Here is a 23,441-nt window from a genome sequence, read left to right as displayed (position 1 = left end):
ATAATTTCCCCCTCCCCCATTGTGTGCAGCAGAGAAGAGACACATCAAGATTTCTTCTATTTGACATCAAAAGTAAAGATGAGCGAGCCTTGAGCATGTCCGAGTTTGTCCGAACCAGAACGATCTGCATATGATTACCAGTGGAGTTGTATGTAGCCCTAAGGCTGCCGGGCAAATATCGATAAGCCATAGACTGTATCCTTGTTTTCCAGTACTCCCTGAGGCTGCATCCAACTTCTTCAGCCACTCCTCATTAAATACAGAGTGTTTGGGTGTGGATGAAGCCGAGCGTCCTTAAAGTGTACCTGTCATTATTACTTTCAAAACTTTCTTAATCATCAGTAGTTGTGATATAAAGCAAGTTTGCAATTTACATTCATTATTTATTTTTTAGTTATCATGGAGAACACGACACTTCCTGTTTTCTGACTCTTCTTTTTTCTTAAAAAAAAAAAAAAAAAAAGTACAGTCATAAAACAGGAAGTCCTGTGTATCCCAGGCCATCTGAGCACACATTGAGCTGTGACTCTCTGTATTGGCCGTAAGTCCTGTGTTTAGTCTGTTGTTTTTTTTTTCCACCAACACAAGTCAGAAAATCTGTTTTCAGAAGACTGGACCTGGATTTCTGGTAAGTACAGCTTTGTTTTACAGCATGATAACAAAAAAGAATGTATATTGCAAACTTGATATCACATCTACTGTTGATTTGGATTTTGAAAGTTATAACAACAGGGACACTTTAAGGTTTGCTCGTCTCTAATCAAAGGATCTGCAATATATCAATGGTCCAGAGAAATTAAATAAAAACTGAGATTGTTGCGAGATGTTTGACCAGTATTCCTCTGAATCATGATAGTTTCCCTTTAATAAATACCCCCATAGTTGTAGTAAATTTGACAGGATTTAACCATAATGTGACTGCAACCTGTTTGTGACTCTTTTAAAAATTGACAATTTTTTTGTTCTTACCCCGAGTCCCAACTATAAAAAAAAAAGTGGTGCAACAGCAAGTCAGGCCAGTGTTTTGGTTAAGGGCCGCATTCACACAGAGTTTTGTGAAAGGATACATCCATATATATTTTTTTTAAAATCAGCTGCCAATAATGTATGCCCACTTGGATCAGCACAGTAAGCTGGTGATTACATCCAGGCAGGGCCGCTTCTGCCATGAGGCGGAATGAGTATTCCGCCTCAGGCGGCAGATTCTGCGCCCCTGCAGGGAACGGCAGACAGCAGCCCTGCAGCCGCTCACCTGTCCTGCGGCAGCCGTCCGGTCCCACCGCCAACGCTCACCGCTGTCCCCCGCCGCGCTCACTGCGCCATCAGTCGGCCGCTGTCATGGTCCTCCAGCGAGTCGTGAGTGCCTGGGGTCAGCAGGGGCCCCAATGAGTGGGGACAGCGGATATCGTTGGTGGCGGGACAGGACAGCTGCGACAGAACAGGTGAGTGGCTGCAGGGCTGGAGAGACAGTGGTGAGCGTTAGCGGCGGGACAGCGGCGATGACAGCTGCCGACTGACGGCGCGGGAGTGTGGCGGGGGACAGTGGTGAGCATTGGCGGCGGGGCGGGACGGCTGCGGCAGGACAGATGAGCGGCTGCAGGTTCGGAGCGCGGGGGCAGGGGGTGGCTTTTGGTTACGGGGGGTGTGGTCCGGACGGGGGGTGCTAGTGAGGGGTGGCAAACCTCAGGCGGCAGAGACCCCAGAATCAGCCCTGCATTCACGTCATTTAGAGAGTGGCTCAGACTGAAAAGCAAAAACTTTTCAATCCTAGCTTGAGATGAGCGAATCACTCGGAAATTTGTTTTGCGAAGTTCGCGAATATTTGCACAAATTCCCAAATATTCGCAAATTGCATACAAACAAATTTCATTAAAAATTAAATGTTCATGTGTTCTTACGAACATGCCGCTAATTGTCCGTGTTCGCCGATACGAACAATTTGTCTGATGATCAGAGTGGTTATAATAATCATTTTCGAACATGCAAACGTCTATCTTGTGATTTACGCAACTGCGTAATATTCGCAACTGTGTAATGTTTGCAACTAGTTAATATTCGCAACTGTGTAATGTTCGCAACTACATATTAATTGCAACTGCGTAATATTCTCAACTGCGTAATGTTCGCAACTGTGTAAGTATAAGCTAACATGTGCGTGCCCTATTGCGGCTGGCATTTTTAGCGAATTTGCAAAACAAATTTGTTGAATTAGAGAATTACAATAAGGAGAATTAAACGCACGATTTGCTGCGAATTGGAATTCGTCTGATTCGCTTTGGTCACCTCTAATCCTAGCCAAAACTCATATACGTCCGACGTGTAGTCACTGGCTAACTGAGTTCCGGTCTTTGAATTGAATGGGTCCCATGCCAATCTGAGCAGGCATACGTTGGCAGATTTTACACCTACCCTACAAAGACCTGGTCAGCTGACAACATAACTTTTAACCTGGCATTAATAGTGCTGTCGGCCATTTATAGCCATGGGTCCCGTTTTTCCCCCAATGTAACGTAATCTCAGCCTGTTTCCTAATTCTAGATGTCCTATTGAATCATGCATGAGCTCTAACAGAAGTGAAAGGTGGCGAGCACAATCCGCTACTACCCAGGATCTAATACTGACTCCATAAGTCAAGTGCTTCCCATGAATCAGGATTCCTTCCTCTCTCCGTCTTCGGGAAATGACACATTAATTCAGATTAAATACAGTGTGGCCGCCATAAATCATGGACACATCATTTCCTCAGCAGCGCTCGCTCACTCGCTCGCTCATTTTGTTACGTTCTATATATTATACTTTGAGTTGTTTTTTTAATAATGCATGTCAATATTTTTGCTAAATGAATATTATATGGCAAATGTCTTATGTGAGCGCATTAATGTTATATCGTATGTTTGTCATCTATTCTTCTAATCCCCACGTTAGGCCAGATATGCATTTTCTGGATGCAATCTGTTGGTTCCCAATGGTCTACTACATGGTCGGCTGCATAGACAAGTAGGTAAACCCACTCGCTCCAGTCCTATGTGTTGTGGTGTTGTGTGTTTGTGTAAGTTGTGAAGCCCTGCATGGTTTTTGTGACCCATAGAGTTTACTGGAATATCTTTATGTAATCTCATTATATATATATATATATATATATATATATAAATATATATATATATATATATATACAGATGTAGCCTGTGTTAACTTGATCACAATGACGCATTTAATTCGACACTCTAATTGACTTAACATAGCTCCCTGACACATTTGTTGCACCAAGGATCATGTTAACCCTGGCTACATCTGTATATATACTGTGTATATATATACACATTTACGGTAGAAGAAGCTTAAAGGGGTACTGCGGCAAAAAAAAGGAAAAACTGAAATCAACTGGTACCAGAAAATTATATAGATTTGTACAATACTTCTACTTAAAAATCTCAATCCTTCCAATACTTATCTGCTGCTGTATGTCCTGCAGGAAGTAGTGTATTCTTTCCAGTCTGACATAGAGCTCTCTGCTGCCACCTCTGTCCATGTCAGCGATAGCAAATACTTATGCTCTGGACAGTTCCTGACATGGACAGAGGTGGCAGCAGAGAACACTGTGTCAGACTGGAAAGAATACACCACTTCCTACAGGACATAAAGCAGCTGATAAGTACTGGAAGACTGGAGATTTTCAATTAGGAGTAATTTGTCAATGTAAATATCTGGTACCAGTTGATTTTAAAATAAATAAATATTAAATTAAAAATTCTCCAGAGTTCCCCTTTAAGGCTATATTCACACAACGTTTATTTTTCGTAAAACCACGGCCGTTGTACAACGGCCATGATTATTATGAAACTATACGTTACCTTGCTGTCACATAGTATACGCTCCGGCCGGGATCCCTAGCAACGCCGCAAGAAACTGACATGCCAGTTTTCTGCGGCTGCTATTCAACTATTTATTGAATAGCGGCTACTGAAAACCCTGTCAGTGCACACTATGGAGCGAGCGGCTCCGGCCGTACACTCTATAGTGTGCTGTGGGGAGTTATGATGTGGGATGTCCGCATCAGAACTCTGTGACGCTAAAGATCATCCCGACCGGTAATGCAGTACCGGCCGGGATGATCTTTTCAGAGACCGGCCGTTCAGTGACCCGAACGTAATGTGAACATAACCTAATACTGCTTTCATGTATATAGTATGTACTGTATATAGAAGAAGATGTGCTAGATATATATGAGGGTGAACTGTAATTACCTACTTTTATGCTTAGAAAGACTATGGACTACGGGGGAAATTTATCAAACATGGTGTAAAGTAAAACTGGCTCAGTTGCCCCTAGCAACCAATCAGATTCCACCTTTTCAGTTTTCAAAGAGTCTGTGAGGAATGAAAGGTGGAATCTGATTGGTTGCTAGGGGCAACTGGGCCAGTTTTACTTTACACCATGCTTGATAAATCTCTCCCTATGTTTGTATTAATAGTCCTCAGTCCATTTTTACCCAGAAATTCCCTTTAGGAATCGTTTCTAGTAGAGATAAGCGAACCTTGGGCTAATACCGCTAGCTGAAGATGCAGTTGGATGAAAATATGGATGCAGCATATGGCTACCTTAGGGCAGCATCCAACTTCTTCAGCCATCGGTGATCAAATGCTGAAAGTTTGGGCTCAGACGAACCCGAGCAAGTTTGAGGTTCGCTCATCTCTAGTCTCTAGGATTTAGTTGTACAGTATTATTAAAGTACTTAAAGGGGTTATCCAGCGATACAAAAACATGGCCACTTTCTTCCAGAGACAGCACTACCCTTGTCTTCAGTTTGGGTGAAGGTTTTGTGACTCAGTTCCATTGAAGTAAATGGAGCTTAATTGCAAACCGCACCTGATCTTGAGGCAAGAGTGGTGCTGTCTCTGGAAGAAAGTGGCCATGTTTTTTTGTAGCGCTAGATAACCCCTTTAAAGTGATTGTCCATGAAGCAGAGGAGAGGGTGAAAAAAAAAACAATAATTTACACTCACCTTCAGGCCCGGACTGGCCATAGGGCATCTCTGGCAAATGCATAAGGGGCCGACCCCCTCAGGGCCGACCCCAACCTCCTCCATGCCTGCTCGGCTACTTCCTACCCTCAAACTCTGCACAGCTGATGCTGCGCAGGGCCTGTGCCTGTTACTCAGTGCTGCCATGCTCCACTCTGCTCATTACAGTATATACCAGCAGAGGGCGCTGAGGAGCAGGCAGAGCAGGGGCACAGGCAAATAGCAACAGGGGGAGGGGGGTCCGAAATGGTACGTTCCTCCCTGCCTGGCCCAGCTTGCCTTCCTGTTTCCCGTTTGGCCCACACACCTAAAGCAGCCCACAAGGTCCTGACACTGGTGTGAGGGCTCTGGAAACAGAGAAGGGGATAAAGGATGCACAGCAATACTGTCACTGTGTGCTGTGTATGTTCCACTTAGCTTCTTCCTGCTGTCGGGACTTGGGGGAGGAGGGAGGAGGATGACAGTATGGCAGCCTGCACAGCACATACAGCACATGGAGGCCTGGAAGCTGTCTGCACCGATGTCTGTCCCTGTCCTCCTGGTGACCATCATCTATATTCCTGAGGCCAGAGGTACTGACCCCCTTATAGGATGGAGAATGTGAGGAGACTGTCTGCACCACAGAAGATTAGACTGAGTAAGTGCGTCTGTAGTCAGTGTATGGGTGTGTGTAGTCAGTGTATGGGTGTGTGTAGTCAGTGTGTGGGTGTGTGTAGTCAGTGTGTGTGTGTGTGTGTAGTCAGTGTGTGGCAGTGAAAGGCTGTCTATAGTCAGTATATGGGTGTCTGTAGTCAGTGTGTAATCAGTGTATGGGTGTCTGTAGTCAGTGTACGGGTGTCTGTAGTCAGTGTGTGGCAGTGTACGGGTGTCTGTAGTCAGTGTGTAGTCAGTGTATGGGTGTCTGTAGTCAGTGTGTGGCAGTGTACGGGTGTCTTTAGTCAGTTTGTGGCAGTGTACATGTGTCTGTAGTCAGTGTGTGGCAGTGTACGGGTTTCTGTAGTCAGTGTGTGGCAGTGTACGGGTGTCTGTAGTCAGTGTGTGGCAGTGTATGGGTGTCTGTAGTCAGTGTACGGGTGTCTGTAGTCAGTGTGTGGCAGTGTACGGGTGTCTGTAGTCAGTGTGTGGCAGTGTACGGGTGTCTGTAGTCAGTTTGTGGCAGTGTACGGGTGTCTGTAGTCAGTGTGTAGTCAGTGTATGGGTGTCTGTAGTCAGTGTACGGGTGTCTGTAGTCAGTGTGTGGCAGTGTACGGGTGTCTGTAGTCAGTGTGTGGCAGTGTACGGGTGTCTGTAGTCAGTTTGTGGCAGTGTACGGGTGTCTGTAGTCAGTGTGTGGCACTGGAAATGTATTAATAGTTGTGTATAAGGCCAGTTTTACATGTAGCGTAATTGCAGTGGACTTAACGTTGCAAGTTGCGCAGCAAAATCAGCTGCTATTCCCCGTACTGCCAGTTTGTATAGGTTTACGTTCTTGCTTCCACTGCAAGTATGTAAAGCCCCGTCGCCCTTACCCGTCCCCGCCTGGTGATTACTCGTCCGCCCTCTGGCCTGCTTCTGGGGTCTCCTGGTGTCCCGCTCAGCCATTCAGTGCGCTGTCCTGCCGCAGCCCCAGAACTATGTAACACCCAACCCCATAGATTGTGAACTACAACTCCCAGCATGCCCAAACAGCTATAGACCTTCAGTAACTGAGAATTGTAGCTCCCAGTATGTCCAATAAGATTATATGGTATATAGTGTCTGTGCTGCAGTGACATTTTATCATAAAATTTCCCCCCTACAGTAAGTGGGCCTGTGTGTGTTGAAATGCCAGGGACGATTTTCAGTTCCAGTCCGGCCCTGCTCACCTCCCTGGCATTTTAATGCTCCCTCTCCACCTTGTGGCCACTAACGACTTTTGGGGTCACAATGTCACAGACCCCCTCAGTCATCTGAGGAGGGACACTACTGCAGCCTCTGGCCAACCAAGGCATTGCCCCTGCCCAGAAAACCCTTTAAGAAGTAGCATGCTACAATTCTAACAACGAAAATCCTGCGTGTGCAATCTGAGGAATTCAGAGACATGTATAGGATTCTGGTTATTCTTTCTTACTGCTTCATACATCTTGTTTATTGTGCTTTACATAAGTTTGTCGTGTTCCAATCATCTGGTTTTCTCTGCTGATTGACATGTATCAGTAACCCTGATGCGTCCTATCTTAGGGCTAATTCACACATCCGTTGTTCTGTCCGCAATTGCGGACAGAACATGAAACCAATGTTATCCTATGACCCCGTTCACACGTCCGTATGTGTATACGGGGCCGCGATCCGTGCCACAAAAAAACTGACATGTTGTAATGCGGACTTTTTTTTGCGGCACGGATCGCTGGGGTAATGATGTGTGAATGTAGTGCTCCGTGAGCACTACGGATACACATACGGTAGTGGGCTCCGCGGCCACGGACTGCACTACGGGTGTGTGAATGTGGCCTTACCAGGGTCCGTATGTTAAGCACACATACGATGGATCATCTTTTTTTCAATATTATTGTTATTAGTTTTGATAATAATAATAATAATAATAATAATAATAATAATAATAATAATAATAATAATATTAGTGTTGCTGTTACTACTATTATTATTATTATTATTTTTATTATTATTGTTGTTTTTATTATTAGCGTTGTTTATCGTGTTATTAGTGTATTTATCGTGAAATTTACCACATACAATGATAAAAAAACAAACAAACTAGGTGTTAAGGGAATGTTAGTGGCTGAATGTTTAGTTGTTAATGTTGAAATGTAGTAACATAGACATGATGACATATGGACGTAACAGGATGAGTATAGAAGTGATACTGCTGCCTTGTCCTGAGGGGTAAGTATGACAATGGGATTGTTAGCTAGGCTTCTCCAGGGGATGGGTTGTGTTAGAAATTTAATTACAGGTGTTAAATCCTTCAATTGCAGCTATGTATGGGGTATTTATTATGTTTAACCCCTTAGTGGCCAAGATAATTTTTTTTTCCCTTCCCACTTTCTAATAATTTACTTTTGCACCTATAGACGCATATGAAGGACAGTTGGACGACAATTAAATTGATCATTACTGTAATTAAGTGATGCATTCAGATTGCATTTTCAGGCTATGTTCACACAACGTATGTTTAAGATAAATCACGGCCATTGTTGAAATTTGCAACACTGGACGTGATTTATGCAAAACATATGTTGCATTCGAATTAATGGAATTCCAGCTGGAGCGTATACACATAGTAAACACTCCGGCCTGGATTCCATCTGGACGCATGAAAAACTGACATGTCAGTTTTTTGCGGCTGCTATTCATTGACAAAACATGACAGTTCACACAATGGAGCGTGCGGCTCCGGACGCACGCTACATTGTGTGCAGTGGTGAATTGGGCTGCAGGCACACACGGGTGCGCCCGCATCAAAATTCAGCAGAAATGAAGATCATCCGTCCGGTACTGCAGGGTCACAGAAAGGCCGGTGTTATACATAGTGTGAACCTGGCCTCATAGCGTTACTGCATGTGTTACCACGGCCTAAGGGACTTTCATTAGCAACTATTTGATGCTTACACACATCAATTCAATTGCAATCGGTCTGAGAGATCGGTGCTCTTCTAGTACAGCCTGCCAGTGACAGAATTTTCATGGCAGGCAAAGACTTATCGCCAGTGCAAAACGGAGCCTTGGCAGGTGTGGAACTCTATAACTTTATGTGCTTGCTATTCATCACAGTATTTAGAGGGTATGGTTATGTTCAGGCAGTGTAATACAACGTCCGTTGTTTGATGCGGTCGTTGGTTTGAAAGTCAAACAACGGCCACTGTATTATGTGTTCCTCCGGCCGATAATGCATCGACTTACGAAAGTGGATATTCATCATTAACTATAAAAACTATATAAAGCATTAAAAGAAACGGCAATGTCAGAAGCCACTGACTTGCACAGTACATACCCATAAGAATAACAATATAATTATATGCTGTTATTTGTATTGTAAAAACAAATCACCAGGACGGCGCACAGCGAAAGAGGGAAATTATTTTCTTCAACAATAAGGACTGAAACTAATGTTACTTATGTCTTAAAACATATTTTATTTTATAGACTAATAAAAGTGACATATAAAAATGTAAATCATTGGAATTAAAACCAACTATAATGAGAAATTCCCTGATACCTGGAACAAGAATACGCCGGACTGTACACTTCTCTTCTATGTAGGCTGGATTCCTAGGCATTGGCCTAGATTTACTATCGCCAATGAGGCAAGATTTATTACACCACAGGAAGATTAAGGACATGTTCCCACTCTGTAAGAGAACGGCCGGTGTCAGAAAAGATCAGTACTGCAGTACCGGCCGAATGACTTTAACTGCCGCTTGATTCGGATTCGAGCGCATCCCTGCACGTCCGCATCCGAATTTCCCGCTGCACACAATGCAGAGTGCGGCCGGAGTCGCATGCTCCATTGTGTGAACTAACAGGTTTTCTGTGGCCACTATTCATTGAATAGCTGCTGCAGAAAACTGACATAGTTTCTTGCAGCGCCGCTAGAGATCCCGGCCGGAGTGTATACCATGTGTATACACTCCGTCCAGTATTCCCTCAGCTGCAGCACTATGTAAGTACTGTAGTAATCACGACCGTGATCAACAACGGCCGTGATCACTACGGTACTTACTTAGTGTGAACATAGCCTATAGGGAATATGCCCGGCGCATTTGACATTATTTGGTATAAAGAGTAAAATAAGCATCCTCAAGCCACTCAGTAAAAAAAAAAAAAAAAAAAAAAAAAAAAAATATATATATATATATATATATATATATATATATATATATATATATATATGAAAGGCCATTCTGGAGTGCTGAGGGCTAGAATACCTCCTCTCTCCCCCTCCCGTTCTGGGTTTACTATCTTCTGGAGGCTGAACATTGCTTTCAGAGCTCATTCCTATGTTGTATCTATAAATTGTGCACAGGTACTTATGAGATTTGGAAACAGAGATATGCTTTACAGCTTGCCCTATGGACTATATTCAGATGACTAAGAAAGGCTTCTGGGCATGTTCAGTAACTTTTACCGAGGTCATTCCAGGGAAGGGGGGGGGGGCTGAGTAGTGAGCAGTAGAGATGAGTGGTACTGGAGCATGCTGGAGTCCAATCGTTTGTCATTCAAGTAGCTGATGAAGTTGGATGCAGCCCTAGGGGGGCCAGGTAAACATTGATAGAATCATAGGCTGTATCTATGTCTAACCAGACTCCCTAGGGCTGCATCCAACTTATTTAGCCACCAGTATTCAAATTCCGAACGATCGGATTCGAGAATGCTCAAGTTGCGCTCACCTCTATTGAGAAGCAGCTATTGTATGCACCTGTTACTTATACACTGGTATCACCAGTCACTGTCTGTGATAATAAGGAGGGCACTGCTGGGAAATGATCTCTACAGAACAGGGAGTCTCAGCTTAGTCTTATGCCTAGTGGTCAGAATAAAAAAAAGAGCAAGATATCAGAATTATAATATAGATAGTAAAATGAGAAAAAAAAATGCTTAACATAAAACTTAATCCAATCAATAGCTTATTTTCTAATGACACATTCTCTATAAAGAGAAACATGCCGCCTCCTGGACTGTTAGGAACATTTCTGCTAGAATTGACACTGATTTTCCGGTATAATAATAATGTGTCGGGCTGTGGGAGGCTGAAGAGGTGTAACAGCACCAAAAGTGTGACTTATGTGACAGAAAAGTGACATAGCACATAGAAGAAATTCCTTGAGGATAGGATGTAAATTTAGCCTCTCAGTAAAGTACATAGTAATAATTCAATGCACAGATTAGAAGATAGCTGGATACATAGAGATCACAAGGACAAAGGCTAAACAGACTGCTGCTCTGCTGACCTGTGCAACAGGCAAAGGTATTGGTCTTGGTAAATTTGTTAGGGTTGTGCAGGGAGCAGTAGATGACTCTGTGCTCTCCGACATTAACTTGACTTTGCGTCTCTCGGAAGTATATTTTCCCATGGTATCTTACCAATCTGTCCTGCTGTTTGGTTCCTTCTGGGTCCTAGTGTTGTGACGTTACAGGCCCGCCCAGCTAATCAGTGTCTGATCTATATTAAAAGACTTCCATCTGTAGTACCCCTTTAAGAGCAAGGAGAGTGCATGTGATTTATATAAAATTAAAGGACAACTCTGGCACAATACATCTTTGTACCTCTACTCACTGCAGAGTCTATTGTCACTCGAAATCCTTCCATCCTGGGTACCCACCGCATGCTGATTGCTGTCTTCTGCACTTCCTGGTCTGGCCGTTCAAAACTCCTGGCCTTCCATTCATTGGATCAGATGGCTTACAGCTTGTTCATCCAATCAGAGTTGAGCAAGCTTTGAGTCATCTGACAAATCGTAGAGGGTGGCTGGCCTAAGGGACGTTACTTAGGCCAACTTCCCTCTGTAAAAGACGTCACCAATACAAGATGGCGCCTGCTAAAGAACCTGTGGTGGACAAAAATCAGGTAAGTACTTAATACTCGGGATGGGGGGAGGAGAGGTAATAAAACACATTGCAAAGTTATTTAATTGCCAATTAAAGAGTTAATTCTTCGAAATTGGTTGCGTTAGTTTCTCCTCCAAGTAATGTAGAATGTTTTTTTTTTCCCCTGATGTTAAGGCTGGGGTCTAGGGTAATATAATCCATTTTTCTAATGCTAATGCTGAGATTGGTATGATCCAATTTTGATGCTGTGGCCGGGTGCTGGGGTGGTATGATCCAATTTTCTGATGAAGACTTATCCGTAATGCTGTCTGTAGCTGAGGGCCTACGGCTTTGGACGGCCCTACTGACGTGTAATTGCAACCTTAGATTTTTGATATGATTCTATGACTCGTCCACAGGTTTTTGCAATTTTAGCATCCATTTAGGATGTCTAGCTTCTATTTTATATGTATTTTTATGGTGCCTATAGACCAGTGCTTCCCAAACTTTTGCACCTCGGAGCACACCTTGGAAAAAAAAATTTCCTCGGGGCACCCCTACTAAATAATGTTCTACAAAATAAGAAAACCGCCATACAGTGACTCACAGGTGACGTCTTCTTTGATCTGAGGAGTCACTTTCCCTTTTCCTCTCCATCCGCCATGATGATTTCTTCCAGCTACTTTTCATCTCTTCAGAACCTGCAAGACAAACAATTTAGGCTCCGCACATTTCTAGCAACTTCCTTTCCTTTCTCCCTCCTGTCGGCTCCAAAAGTAACTGCGCTGTTTGGTGTTATGTGCAGTAAAGTGAGTAGGAATGTAGGATGCCCCCTGTATGTAGGATCCCCCGCTGTGCCCCCATGAACTAATAATGTCCCCAGAGGTGCCCCCATGAACTAATAATACCCCCAGAGGTTCCCCCTTGAACGAATAATGCCCCCAGAGGTGCCCCCTGTATGTAGGTTCCCCCGCTGTGCCCCCATGAGCTAATAATGCTCCCAGAGGGGGCCCCCATGAGCTAATAATGCCCCCAGAGGTGCCCCCATGAGCTAATAATGCCCCCAGAGGTGCCCCCATGAGCTAGTAATGCCCCCAGAGGTTCCCCCATGAACTAATAATGCCCCCAGTGGTGCCCCCATATATTAATAATGCCCCCAGAGGTGCCCCCATGAACTAATAATGCCCCAAGAGGTGCCCCCATATGCTAATAATGCCCCCAGAGGTGCCTTCAATGAACTAATAATGCCCCCAGAGGTTCCCCATGAGCTAATAATGCCCCCAGAGGTGCCCCCATATACTAATAATGCCCCCAGAGGTGCCCCCCATATACTAATAATGCCCTTAGAGGTGCCCCCATATACTAATAATGCCCCCAGAGGTGCCCCCATGAACTAATAATGCCCCCAGAGGTGCCCCCATATACCAATAATGTCCCCAGAGGTGCCCCCATATATTAATAATGCCCCAGAGGTGCCCCCATATACTACTAATGCCCCCAGAGGTGCCCCCCATGAACTAATAATGCCCCCTGCTCTGCCCCTTAAAAAAAAAAAAACATCCTACTCACCTAATCCGCGCTGTGGCTGCAGGCAGCAGCTCTCCTCTTCTTCGCGCTCCATCTTGCGAGCCGTGGGGACGGGACTTCCGGCAGGCGTGATGACGTCACATGATCACGCCTGCCGGAGAGGTCACGTCCCGGCATCCCATAGGCTGCTGGTATTAAGTGCCGGCGGCCTATGGAAGTGAATATAGGAGTAGGATGCTGACGCTTCCTGCTACTATATTCTGCTTACTTTAATGTTCTGCCCGCTCATAGTGCGGGCGGAACATGAAAGTGCTCCATGCATCCCGAGAAGCTGCGCGGCCGCAGCTTCTCGGGATGCTTAAAGAGGCAGCGCACATTTCCCACCGGGATCCCGCGGCACCCCTGGCGGGTTCTCCCGGCACACCAGTGTGCCGCTGCACCCGGGTTGGGAAACGCTGCTATAGACAATAGTCTAAAGAGGGACAAAGTCAACCAAAAAGATTTATATGTGGCTGTATCAAACAAATGATCATTCACCAGGCCATATTTCATTAAAAGTTGTGCAACTATCAACCTACATCTATCTATTGTGCATACTTAATTTTAGTTATGGTGAAACAAGACAGATGTCTGTAAGGTTCAATTTGTTTAAGACTCTGACCTACTGTAGCTGAAGGCAAAAACACAGATTATTTGACCAACCGTGCGTGTCTCTGCCCGTGTCAAAAACTCCATTGTATCCACGGGCGGATTCCGTCGTCCGTCCATAGAATGATCCTTTTGATTCTTTGGACGGATGGCGGAATCCGCTTGTGCATAGAATTGATTCTTTGACACGGGCGGAGATGAGCGCAGCTGTGGAATGCGCAATGGGTTATCCGTCGCCATTCCGTAGTGTGCATGTACCCTTACCCTCATTTAGACCCTCATAGAATGCAGTGAATATATCTGCTATATCTACTTTTTGTGGTAGGGGATTCTGTAAAAAACATTTTTCAACTTCTGAGACCTGAAATTTCCAAGAGTTTCTGACCCTAAAAGTTTTTATCACTAAAATATATCAGTCAGTCACACTAGTGATCAACTCGATCTTGCTAAGTTAAAACCATTTTTTTTTCTTTTTTATGCCTTTTATTATAATTTTTAAACAAAAACAGAAATATATAATGCATTTTTTTCTGAACCAGTAAATAAATAACTCTTACTCAATAGATTTTTTGAATGGAAATTAAATAGATGAATTGGTGGTCTCTAACGTGCTCCCGGTATTGTCTGTTCAGCTATAAACAACACTTTACAATTTGCATAACGAATAAATCTACATAAAAATGAGCAGAACTATGCAAATATTTGCATTAATTATAACTGTTCTTAAGTAATGCGGCTCTGGACTCTTTATATGGGAACTTGGAACCAGACAAAAAAAAGGTGATATTCTATCTATCTATCTATCTATCTATCTAATGGAGGAAAATCCACAGCACTCCTTAGTAAATTTCAAAAAGGTGCGGTTTATTCAAAGGACTTGTGCAGCATACAAACGCGACGTTTCAGCGGCTACTGCCGCTATTTTCAAGCGTCAGTAGCCGCTGAAACGTCGCGTTTGTATGCTGCACAAGTCCTTTGAATAAACCGCACCTTTTTGAAATTTACTAAGGAGTGCTGTGGATTTTCCTCCATTATATACATCGGTCTTTGGTCCCGACCAGGATCCGCTGGCACCTGTTGTTCTCTTGAAGTTTGAAGTGCTGCTCCGATTTCCTATTTTATCTATCTATCTATCTATCTATCTATCTATCTATCTATCTCCTATCTATCTATCTATCTATCTATCTATCTATCTATCTATCTATCTCCTATCTATCTTTCTATCTATCTCCTATCTATCTCCTATCTATCTATCTATCTCTCTATCTATCTATCTCCTATCTATCTATCTATCTATCTATCTATCTATCTATCTATCTCCTATCTATCTATCTATCTACAGTGTCCATTCATTACGGGAAGGTTTTGTGGGGGAAACAAATTCTAACTATTAAACTAAAGCTCATGCAATGTTCATATGGTTTGAATTTTAACAGGAAAAACCAACAACACAGATTTCAAGAAAACAATAATAATATTTGGATAAACATTTTTTGAGTATAAACACTGTCAGGCAATTGCCGCCAATAATGGATCATTTTTTGACTTTTTTTAAAATTTTTATAAAAAGTCCAAGTTACATTGTTTTTGCAGATACACTGTTAGTTACCACCAGGTACCATTCATTTACTCATAGTCATACATGTTGCCATAAGGATATGAATGAGTGCGGACTGGACTTGAAGTTCCACCTGTCCCATACGACGTCTCAAGCGCACTCCAACATCCGGCCAAAGAATTGACATGCATAGCAGAGTGCGCATGAGATATCCCATTGAATCAATTTGACAGGCGGAGCTTTAAGCAGAGTACGCAGTGCAAACTCCGCTTGAAATTCGGTACTGATTCTGTAGTGTGAAAATACCCTAACTCTGATATAAACCTTGCCCTAAAACCAACTTATAAGTACTTATATACTATCTTTTGTGACTTAACAGTGTTCAGTTTGAATTAAACTTTTTCCTAAAGTTCGGTGAACCTAACTTTTGAAATCGTTGCTCATCCTTATTTGTGCATTTCCCACAGACTTCAGCAGCGAAATCTGCATTGGATATGAACAAACCATATATGTGTCATCTTTAAAAAAAATAAAAATAAAATATATATGTAAACAAAACAAACATCAGCAAAAATGACCAAGATGTTGTCTGTTGATTTGTGTTGTGTTGATTGTTATTACACAGGAAACATTGTTAGTAAATAGTTTTGACATTTATGTGACATGTACTGGTGGACTATGTTTCCCAATTTCACACTCAAACTGAAAGTTACTTGCTGACTTGCAGAACTATGCATCCAATTTGTGTTTTATTCTAGTGATTTCTCCCTCTGATCTTCCTATAGATGTTGAGTCGCACTGACCGCAGCATCTATAGGGTTGACAATCAAAAGCAGATGGGATTCTGGTCCCAATAGTTGTGGCAGGTGCCCGACTATGATTGACAAATGGGACCCGCTGTGGATGACACAAGCACAACTTCATCCATGGAAGTGTCACCATGTCCATATGTGGAAACAGTGGGTTAAAGTGGACATGCCGGCACGTCCATCAGCAGGAAGGGGGTAGTTATTATATGTAAAAACCCTTTATTTTTGCATGCTTTAAAAAAAAATTATATATATATATATATATATATATATATATATATATATATATATATATAATCTGTTTCCTTTGCGTGTTTGCTATATATACTGCATATATAGGGCCATTAAGTCATTTTTGTGTTTTCAAAAGCCTAGATGACTTGCTAAAGTGTGGAGTAACATTTGCAGCAAACATGGTGGTTGTGGACAAGGAAAGCACTATGAGTGCCGAAGAAGACTACATGGCAGATGCAAAGACAATAGTCAATGTCCAGACACTTTTTAGGTAAGTCTAATTCTTTATTTGTACTGTGCATTCATAATTTGTCTATTATAAAGTAATACTATCTATCTATCTATCTATCTATCTATCTATCTATCTATCTGTGAATATATATATATATATATATATATATATATATATATATATATACTGCAGTACTTTGCACTATAGAGTCCTATAATTAACAAACTAGGGCAAAAATAAAAGAGAAGCTAAATTATTATTTCGAAAGCATCTAATTGTTCCATATCAAACACTTTTGATTTGTTTTTTTGTTTTGTTTTTTTTTCTTTTGAAAACTTTTACATCTATAAGATATCTACTCCCTGTTGATGTTAAAGCCTGTCTTGAATCTTTGCTTTAAAATAAGAAAGGATTATTTCCCTTAGCAAAAGCTACAGAAGCTTCTCCATAAGGAGCTGAGAAAAGAGTAAAGTATGATGTGGCTTCCAAATATGCAAATCAGATTTGGAAACTAAGCAGGGGAAAAAAAGATATTGCAATATAATATACACTTTTGAATATTGAACCTTTACAGGGGAGCCCCAGGTAAGGAAAACTTTTTTTTTTTAATTAAAAGTACTTACAGGTAGAGAATACAGTGTGCTGTGTGGTGCTACAGGTAGAGAATACACTGTGCTGTGTGGTGTTACAGGTAGAGAATACAGCGTGCTGTGTGGTGTTACAGGTAGAGAATACAGTGCTGTGTGGTATTACAGGTAGAGAATACAGCGCGCTGTGTGGTGTTACAGGTAGAGAATACAGTGTGCTGTGTGGTGTTACAGGTAGAGAATACAGCGTGCTGTGTTGTGTTACAGGTAGAGAATACAGCATGCTGTGTGGTGTTACAGGTAGAGAATACAGTGTGCTGTGTGGCGTTACAGGTAGAGAATACAGCGTGCTGTGTGGTGTTACAGGTAGAGAATACACTATACTGTGTGGTGTTACAGGTAGAGAGTACAGTGTGCTGTGTGGTGTTACAGGTAGAGAATACAGTGTGCTGTGTGGTGTTACAGGTAGAGAATACAGCATGTTGTGTGGTGTTACAGGTAGAGAATACAGTGTGCTCTGTGGTGTTACAGGTAGAGAATACAGGGTGCTGTGTGGTGTTACAGGTAGAGAATATAGCGTGCTGTGTGGTGTTACAGGTAGAGAATACAGCGTGCTGGGTGGTGTTACAGGTAGAGAATACAGTGTGCTGTGTGGCGTTACAGGTAGAGAATACAGCGTGCTGTGTGGTGTTACAGGTAGAGAATACACTATACTGTGTGGTGTTACAGGTAGAGAGTACAGTGTGCTGTGTGGTGTTACAGGTAGAGAATACAGTGTGCTGTGTGGTGTTACAGGTAGAGAATACAGTGTGCTGTGTGGTGTTACAGGTAGAGAATACAGCATGTTGTGTGGTGTTACAGGTAGAGAATACAGTGTGCTCTGTGGTGTTACAGGTAGAGAATACAGGGTGCTGTGTGGTGTTACAGGTAGAGAATACAGTGTGCTGTGTGGTGTTACAGGTAGAGAATACAGCGCGCTGTGTGGTGTTACAGGTAGAGAATATAGCGTGCTGTGTGGTGTTACAGGTAGAGAATACAGCGTGCTGTGTGGTGTTTCAGGTAGAGAATACAGCGTGCTGTGTGGTGTTACAGGTAGAGAATACAGCGCGCTGTGTGGTGTTACAGGTAGAGAATACAGCGCGCTGTGTGGTGTTACAGGTAGAGAATACAGCATGTTGTGTGGTGTTACAGGTAGAGAATACAGTGTGCTCTGTGGTGTTACAGGTAGAGAATACAGGGTGCTGTGTGGTGTTACAGGTAGAGAATACAGTGTGCTGTGTGGTGTTACAGGTAGAGAATACAGCGCGCTGTGTGGTGTTACAGGTAGAGAATATAGCGTGCTGTGTGGTGTTACAGGTAGAGAATACAGCGTGCTGTGTGGTGTTTCAGGTAGAGAATACAGCGTGCTGTGTGGTGTTACAGGTAGAGAATACAGCGCGCTGTGTGGTGTTACAGGTAGAGAATACAGCGCGCTGTGTGGTGTTACAGGTAGAGAATATAGCGTGCTGTGTGGTGTTACAGGTAGAGAATACAGCGCGCTGTGTGGTGTTACAGGTAGAGAATATAGCGTGCTGTGTGGTGTTACAGGTAGAGAATACAGCGTGCTGGGTGGTGTTACAGGTAGAGAATACAGTGCTGTGTGGTGTTACAGGTAGAGAATACAGCGTGCTGTGTGGTGTTACAGGTAGAGAATACAGCGTGCTGTGTGGTGTTACAGGTAGAGAATATAGCACTGTGTGGTGTTACAGGTAGAGAATACAGTGTGCTGTGTGGTGTTACAAGTAGAGAATACAGCATGTTGTGTGGTGTTACAGGTAGAGAATACAGTGTGCTGTGTGGTGTTACAGGTAGAGAATACAGTGTGCTGTGTGGTGTAACAAGTAGAGTATACAGTTTGCAGTGTGGTGTTACAGGTAGAGTATACAGTGTGCTGTGTGGTGTTACAAGTAGAGAATACAGCATGTTGTGTGGTGTTACAGGTAGAGAATACAGTGTGCTGTGTGGTGTTACAGGTAGAGAATACAGCGTGCTGTGTGGTGTTACAGGTAGAGAATATAGCACTGTGTGGTGTTACAGGTAGAGAATACAGTGTGCTGTGTGGTGTTACAAGTAGAGAATACAGCATGTTGTGTGGTGTTACAGGTAGAGAATACAGTGTGCAGTGTGGTGTTACAGGTAGAGAATACAGTGTGCTGTGTGGTGTTACAGGTAGAAAATACAGCGTGCTGTGTAGTGTTACAGGTAGAGAATACAGTGTGCTGTGTGGTGTTACAGGTAGAGAATACAGCGTGCTGTGTTGTGTTACAGGTAGAGAATACAGCGTGCTATGTGGTGTTACAGGTAGAGAATACAGCGTGCTGTGTGGTGTTACAGGTAGAGAATACAGTGTGCTGTGTGGTGTTACAGGTAGAGAATACAGTGTGCTGTGTGATGTTACAGGTAGAGAATACAGTGTGCTGTGTGATGTTACAGGTAGAGAATACAGTGTGCTGTGTGGTGTTATAGGTAGAGAATACAGTGTGCTGTGTGGTGTTACAGGTAGAGAATACAGCGTGTTGTGTGGTGTTACAGGTGGAGAATACAGCGTGCTGTGTGGTGTTACAGGTAGGGAATACAGCGTGCTGTGTGGTGTTATAGGTAGAGAATACAGCGTGCTATGCGGTGTTACAGGTAGAGAATACAGTATGCTGTGTGGTGTTACAGGTAGAGAATAAAGTGTACTGTGTGGTGTTACAAGTAGAGAATACAGCGTGCTGTGTGGTGTTATAGGTAGAGAATACAGTGTGCTGTGTGGTGTTACAGGTACAGAATACAGCGTGCTGTGTTGTGTTACAGGTAGAGAATACAGCGTGCTGTGTTGTGTTACAGGTAGAGAATACAGCGTGCTGTGTGGTGTTACAGGTAGAGAATACAGCGTGCTGTGTGGTGTTACAGGTAGAGAATACAGTGTGCTGTGTGGTGTTACAGGTAGAGAATACAGCATGCTGTGTGGTGTTACAGGTAGAGAATACAGCGTGCTGTGTGGTGTTACAGGTAGGGAATACAGCGTGCTGTGTGGTGTTATAGGTAGAGAATACAGCGTGCTATGCGGTGTTACAGGTAGAGAATACAGTATGCTGTGTGGTGTTACAGGTAGAGAATAAAGTGTGCTGTGTGGTGTTACAAGTAGAGAATACAGCGTGCTGTGTGGTGTTACAGGTACAGAATACAGCGTGCTGTGTTGTGTTACAGGTAGAGAATACAGCGTGCTGTGTGGTGTTACAGGTAGAGAATACAGCGTGCTGTGTGGTGTTACAGGTAGAGAATACAGCGTGCTGTGTGGTGTTACAGGTAGTAACTGTGTGCTGTGTGGTGTTACAGGTAGAGAATACAGCGTGCTGTGTGGTGTTACAGGTAGAGAATACAGCGTGCTGTGTGGTGTTACAGGTAGGGAATACAGCGTGCTGTGTGGTGTTATAGGTAGAGAATACAGCGTGCTATGCGGTGTTACAGGTAGAGAATACAGTATGCTGTGTGGTGTTACAGGTAGAGAATACAGTGTGCTGTGTGGTGTTACAAGTAGAGAATACAGCGTGCTGTGTGGTGTTACAGGTAGAGAATACAATGCGCTGTGTGGTGTTACAGGTAGAGGATATAGTGGGCTGTGCAGCTGGGAACACAATGAGATGATAAAGTACTGTAATTAATTCAGTAACACAATGAAACTGCAATGTGTAAACAGAGCCTAGATGTTCTGCAACAGCTTTGGGCGGGAATTGGGCAGGGTGAGGGACTGTGATGAACAGCTGAGGGAAAGCATTGTATTCTGGAACCTGTAGTACTGTGTACAACTGCTCAACCAGGAAGTACAGCCACAAAATACAGAACAAATGAATTTTTTGTAATTTTAAAACTGGAAAAGACAGATAAGTAATGATATTAGCTTCTGCAGCAGTTTTTTTTAACCTCTACCTAGAGTTCCCCTTTAACCGCCTGGCTTTCCACTCTGAATAGCCAGTATTTCTTTTATTTTTTTTCAGTTCCATACACAGATGAAATTTGATACTCTAATAAAATGTATTTTGCTTTGACTTTACTGTGTGAACATCACCTAAGGTGATGTTCACAGTACATTTAACAGCGCTAACAGCGGACGCTGTTAAACTGCCGTTTGCCAGGCAGCATTTATGATGTTTCTGCAGCCAATAAGTCTGTATCGGCTGCAGGAACGTTCTATTTTTATTATTGATTTGCAGATACCATCCGGTCTGTCCGCAAATCAATTAACTAATTACTTCAATGCAATGTGCGGCCGCCGCACATTACATTGTGTGAACAGCTATTATTCAGTGAACAGCATCCGGAAATAATAGACAGGTACATTATTTTAATGTTCGTTCTAAAGAATGGGTGTTAACATTATGCTGTGCGGGTGCAATTGTTTTGAAAGGACACTGATTTCATCGCAATCAGCGTCCGTTTGTTACTTAAAAATTATGTTGTGTGAACACAGCCTTAAAGTAAAGGTTTACTAATTTTAACGTAATTTAAGTGAATCACCCCTAGTCTCTATCATACACATCTTTACAATGTTACAAATGTGGTTTTAACCGACACATTTAAAAGTAGTGACACCTTCTGAATAACATAGATTAAAAAAAAAAAATAAAGTTGACTTTAAATTCAAACCCAATATATTTTTGGAAAGCAGATAACCTAAAGGAAGTCATGCATTTTAGTATCAGGAATCAATCCCAGTAACAGCGCTTCTAGACTAAACAAGTCCACTTTTTATGTTAGACAGTTTAGATAAATGAGACCTGCTGAGCTACCTGAGATACCTGGAGCTACATTTCCAGCAGTGTCAGCTTTTAGTTTTTCCTAGTTTTTATTTTTTTATTTTTATTTTTTTTACCTATTCTAATCACTTCGAAAGAAATTCCTGAATAATTTATGCTGCCCTTTTGACATTTTATATTTAAATTTTGAATATCTATCTATATGTTTTTCCTTTTTAGTTAACTTAATTAAGATAATACTATTAAAATCTTAACAAATTTACAAGATTAAAATAATGAAAAGAAAAGTTGATTTAAATGTGTCAGGAAAGAAAAACAACAAAAAAAAGACTAATGATGACACCCTGGACTGAAAAGTCTGGATCCGTGACAGAATTTGTGTGTTTGGGTGCCCAGACCTGAATTCAGACTTTATCACGGAAGTCCATGTTTGGATCCAGCATTCAAATACTAAATATAACTACTGAGCAGCCAATCAACAGGCTTTAAAAAGAATCGATCACCCCAAGACTCACCCTAATAAACATTGCTAATAAAGCCCCTAACATAGTGTAAAAGCATATGTGTTTCCACAGTCCATGCCTGCAAAGCCCTGCAAACTCACTTTATTAACCCCCTATGATGTATACTAATTCCTTCAACTAGGCATAAGGGCGGTACTTGGATTCAAAGTAGTCATGGTCCTACGGCTGTACTTAGCTGTAGCACTGCCTCTCTGGGCCTGACTCAGATCACATCCTTTGGTTGGTTACACAAGGACAGGCCTGGCCACGCGTACCTGCCCCTCTGTGACTAACCAAAGGAACTGAGCTGTGAATTAGGCCCAGAGAGGCGTGATTACAGCCCCAGGACCATGACTTCTTTGGACCCAAGGACCACCCTGATCCTAACTTGAAAGGAAAAATAACATCTACTTACCTTCATGGTTCCCACAATGCCGTCAGCATTCAACTGCTTAAGTTCATGGTGTGCGGCCAATTATGGGTTTCCGAGTCTATGGCATTGCACGTCCGCTCAGCCAGTCCGTGGCAGAGATGAGACACTGCAAAAGACGCTTAATGGCTCATCAGGCCACCTGCAACATCACATTTCAGAACCCAAAAGCAGCCACACATTGAGTACTGGAGCAGTGGTATGTGGGGGGCAGCCTAGGGGGCTAGGGAGGTACCCCTTCGTCCCATAGGCATTCTAGAAAAATAGGTCCTGACTGAACAACACCTTAAATACCAGCTGCCATTTGCCATCACAAGTGCCACTTGTTGGAACTCATTTAGCTGTGTGTCTCCATTCTGCGGACAGGCCTTAGGACCATCGCCAGGCTCTCGAATGACTGGGGCGGGACGTTGCTCCAGTCACTGATTGGCTGAGCGGCCAGTCCATTAGCCAGGACAGGCATTTTCCTTTAACCCCTTCAGGACAAGGCTAATTTTCATTTTTGCGTTTTCGTTTTTTCCTCCTTGTGCTTAAAAGGCCATAGCACTTGCATTTTTACACCTACAAACCCACATGAGCCCTTATTTTTTGCGTCACTAATTTTACTTTGC

At 42.9% G+C, this 23,441-nt stretch overlaps 1 protein-coding gene across 5 annotated transcripts in view; it reads left to right on the top strand.

Moving 5' to 3' along the window:
- KCNT2 (potassium sodium-activated channel subfamily T member 2) overlaps positions 1-23,441 on the top strand; it is a 389,104-nt gene that overhangs the window by 295,075 nt on the left and 70,588 nt on the right. For all 5 annotated transcript variants that reach the window (XM_069968986.1, XM_069968985.1, XM_069968983.1 and 2 more), the window contains exons 20-21: positions 2,926-2,997; positions 16,437-16,571. In XM_069968986.1, the coding sequence (XP_069825087.1) occupies positions 2,926-2,997; positions 16,437-16,571 (207 nt within the window). The remainder of the gene's footprint in view (positions 1-2,925; positions 2,998-16,436; positions 16,572-23,441) is intronic.

The sequence above is a fragment of the Dendropsophus ebraccatus genome, chromosome 4 (genome assembly GCF_027789765.1).
Source record: "Dendropsophus ebraccatus isolate aDenEbr1 chromosome 4, aDenEbr1.pat, whole genome shotgun sequence".
In the NCBI taxonomy this organism is placed as follows: Eukaryota; Metazoa; Chordata; class Amphibia; order Anura; family Hylidae; genus Dendropsophus; species Dendropsophus ebraccatus.
This window is presented reverse-complemented; position numbering and strand designations above follow the sequence as displayed.